General features: G+C 51.6%; 1 protein-coding gene across 1 annotated transcript; it reads left to right on the top strand.

Annotated features, from left to right (window-relative positions):
- Window positions 1-464: 464 nt before the first annotated feature.
- Window positions 465-1,543, top strand: LOC142573898 (uncharacterized). The gene has a single exon (XM_075683108.1). It carries the CDS (start codon window positions 465-467, stop codon window positions 1,488-1,490), a length of 1,026 nt encoding a protein of 341 aa, XP_075539223.1. The 3' UTR covers window positions 1,491-1,543.
- Window positions 1,544-2,160: the final 617 nt, after the last annotated feature.

Genomic DNA, 2,160 nt, shown 5'->3' with positions numbered 1-2,160 from the left:
AAAATTAATAAGATGAAATGATATATTTTGATTGCCAGAGTAAATGTCAGCCTTTTGGATTTGGATAGCACAATAAGTATATTTGTGCTATATACCACAGGTTATCTGTAAAACAATGTGTTAACGTTTCAACGTTAATATAAAACATTCTATATTGAAATGGCACCTCAGTTTTCCTCCTGCGGATTGCAGCTCCTGCTGCTGAGCTGTCCGTCCGTCACAGGCAGTTCTCGAACATTCGGACAAAGAGCCGTTCATGAAAGAAAGCGTCGAAACTCTCAGAGTACCACGCAAAATATACTCAGAAGACCACGATAAATTTGGTTCTGACAGTATAATCATATCGCCAAGCCCGTGCAAGCCGGTGTTTTTGCGATGCACGAGAAAAGTTATTGCCACTAATTGTTACCGCTCCGTCAGCCAAGTGCGATTCAATTGAACGGCTCTGCGTGAGCGCATCACGCATGTTCCCAACAGAGCTCCTTGCTACGCGGCCGTGGAAGCTGTACGCGACCGACATGCCCAGAAGCGGATCCCTCAAGCCGAAGAAAACCACTAGCACGAAACAAGTTGAGGCAGCATCGACCGACGACAAGAAGGTCCCGGCGGTGGGCAAGGTGGTCATCATCTCCCCCAGTGATGGCGTGACGCAGGTGAAGACATTGGACGCCCTCAAGGTGTCCAAAGAGCTGCAGGCGGTCACGCCCGAAGGCATAAGTAAAGTACGCCTCAACCTTCGCCTCAACCTACTGGCCGTGGACACAAACGCCATTGAGGCCACTGCCAAGCTGCTCACCCTGAAGACGCTGTGTAGTGTGCCCGTGCAGGTGCGCGAGCCACACGGCTCGTACGGCAGCGTGGGCGTGGTGTACGGCATCCCTCCCGGCGTCACCGAGAGACAGCTGGAGGCGTCCATCCGTTCCAGGGCGCCCATCGTTGCGGTGCGCATTCCTCGGCCTCCCGGTGGGCCGGCGGTGCTCACGTTCGCTTCCTCTCAGCTGCCCCACAACGTACTCGTGGGGCTCGTCGAGCATCGGGTGCACCCGCACGTGGACCGACCGCCACGCTGCCGCCGCTGCGGCCGCATCGGCCACGTCCAAGTGGTCTGCTGCAGCCCGGCCACGTGCAGGAGATGCGGTGGTGCACACGGCCGCGCACTCTGCCCGGCGTCTAGGCCAGCCTGCGTCAATTGCGGCCAGGAGCACGACCCATGCTCTAACGCGTGTCCCAAGTGGAAGGAGGCCCTCCGAATCGCCAGGTACCGCAGCCTGAACAAGGTCGACTACGCGACAGCGAAGGCAGCTGTCGCGAGGAGGGCCCACATATTCCCCCCCCTTATGGCATTAGCGCGCTCTCGTCCGCCCGCAAGTCACAGAGACGTGTACGTTCCCGGCGACATGCCACGAAAAGCCAGCGCTGAGCCAAGAGTCACCCACACCGTCGACAAGCTCGTTCACGCACTGCTCTGGTTATGCCAAAAGTTCCTCTAGATTCTGCTTAATCTCACTACACCACAACTAAGTCAGTAAAGTGTTCCATTCATGTCCCGTATCTGATACTTAATTTCGTTGGTATGCGTGTTCATTTCTTTAAGCTGCAGGTGCTTGTCACACTAGCTTTTTTGTTCGCGTTGTTGTTTCAATAACATTTGCTGATATCTTTCAAGGAAATTGTGTCCTGCTCTTGTGCCTGCGCAATTCATGACGTGTGATAATATTCAAGCTGCTCTTCTAGCTTCGTACCTTATTACATCACGTGAATGTGCTAGCTATATACCTCCTACAAGAGCAACAGAAATTGCAAAAAATAAATGGAATATATATATATATATATATATATATATATATATATATATATATATATATAACATATTGCTACAGAACAGTGACCAACAGCAGGCCTGTCATGATTGAAGAGATTATGATGACGACGTTATAAGTGACACGGGCTGTTCGTTCTGGGCAGGGTTACATGCATACACACTTGTAAGTATGCATGTAAATAGTCATTCCCGTGAATCCTTATACGTAACATATTTGGTCAATGCTCCGCAGCGAAGACAAGGATCGCCCTGACTTCGCTGCGGAGCTCCGCTGCGGATGCTCACTCGAGGTTTTTCACCATGACATCCGGTAAATCAACCTCGACCACATCGGCCTC

The sequence above is a fragment of the Dermacentor variabilis genome, chromosome 3 (assembly GCF_050947875.1).
Source record: "Dermacentor variabilis isolate Ectoservices chromosome 3, ASM5094787v1, whole genome shotgun sequence".
Classification (NCBI taxonomy): domain Eukaryota; kingdom Metazoa; phylum Arthropoda; class Arachnida; order Ixodida; family Ixodidae; genus Dermacentor; species Dermacentor variabilis.
The sequence above is the reverse complement of the archived record's forward strand: the minus strand, read 5'-3'. Positions and strand labels throughout refer to the sequence as shown.

Bases quoted from the DNA above. Each gene is read 5' to 3' on its own strand.
- LOC142573898 (XM_075683108.1), top strand. From the start codon at position 465: ATGTTCCCAACAGAGCTCCTTGCTACGCGGCCGTGGAAGCTGTACGCG.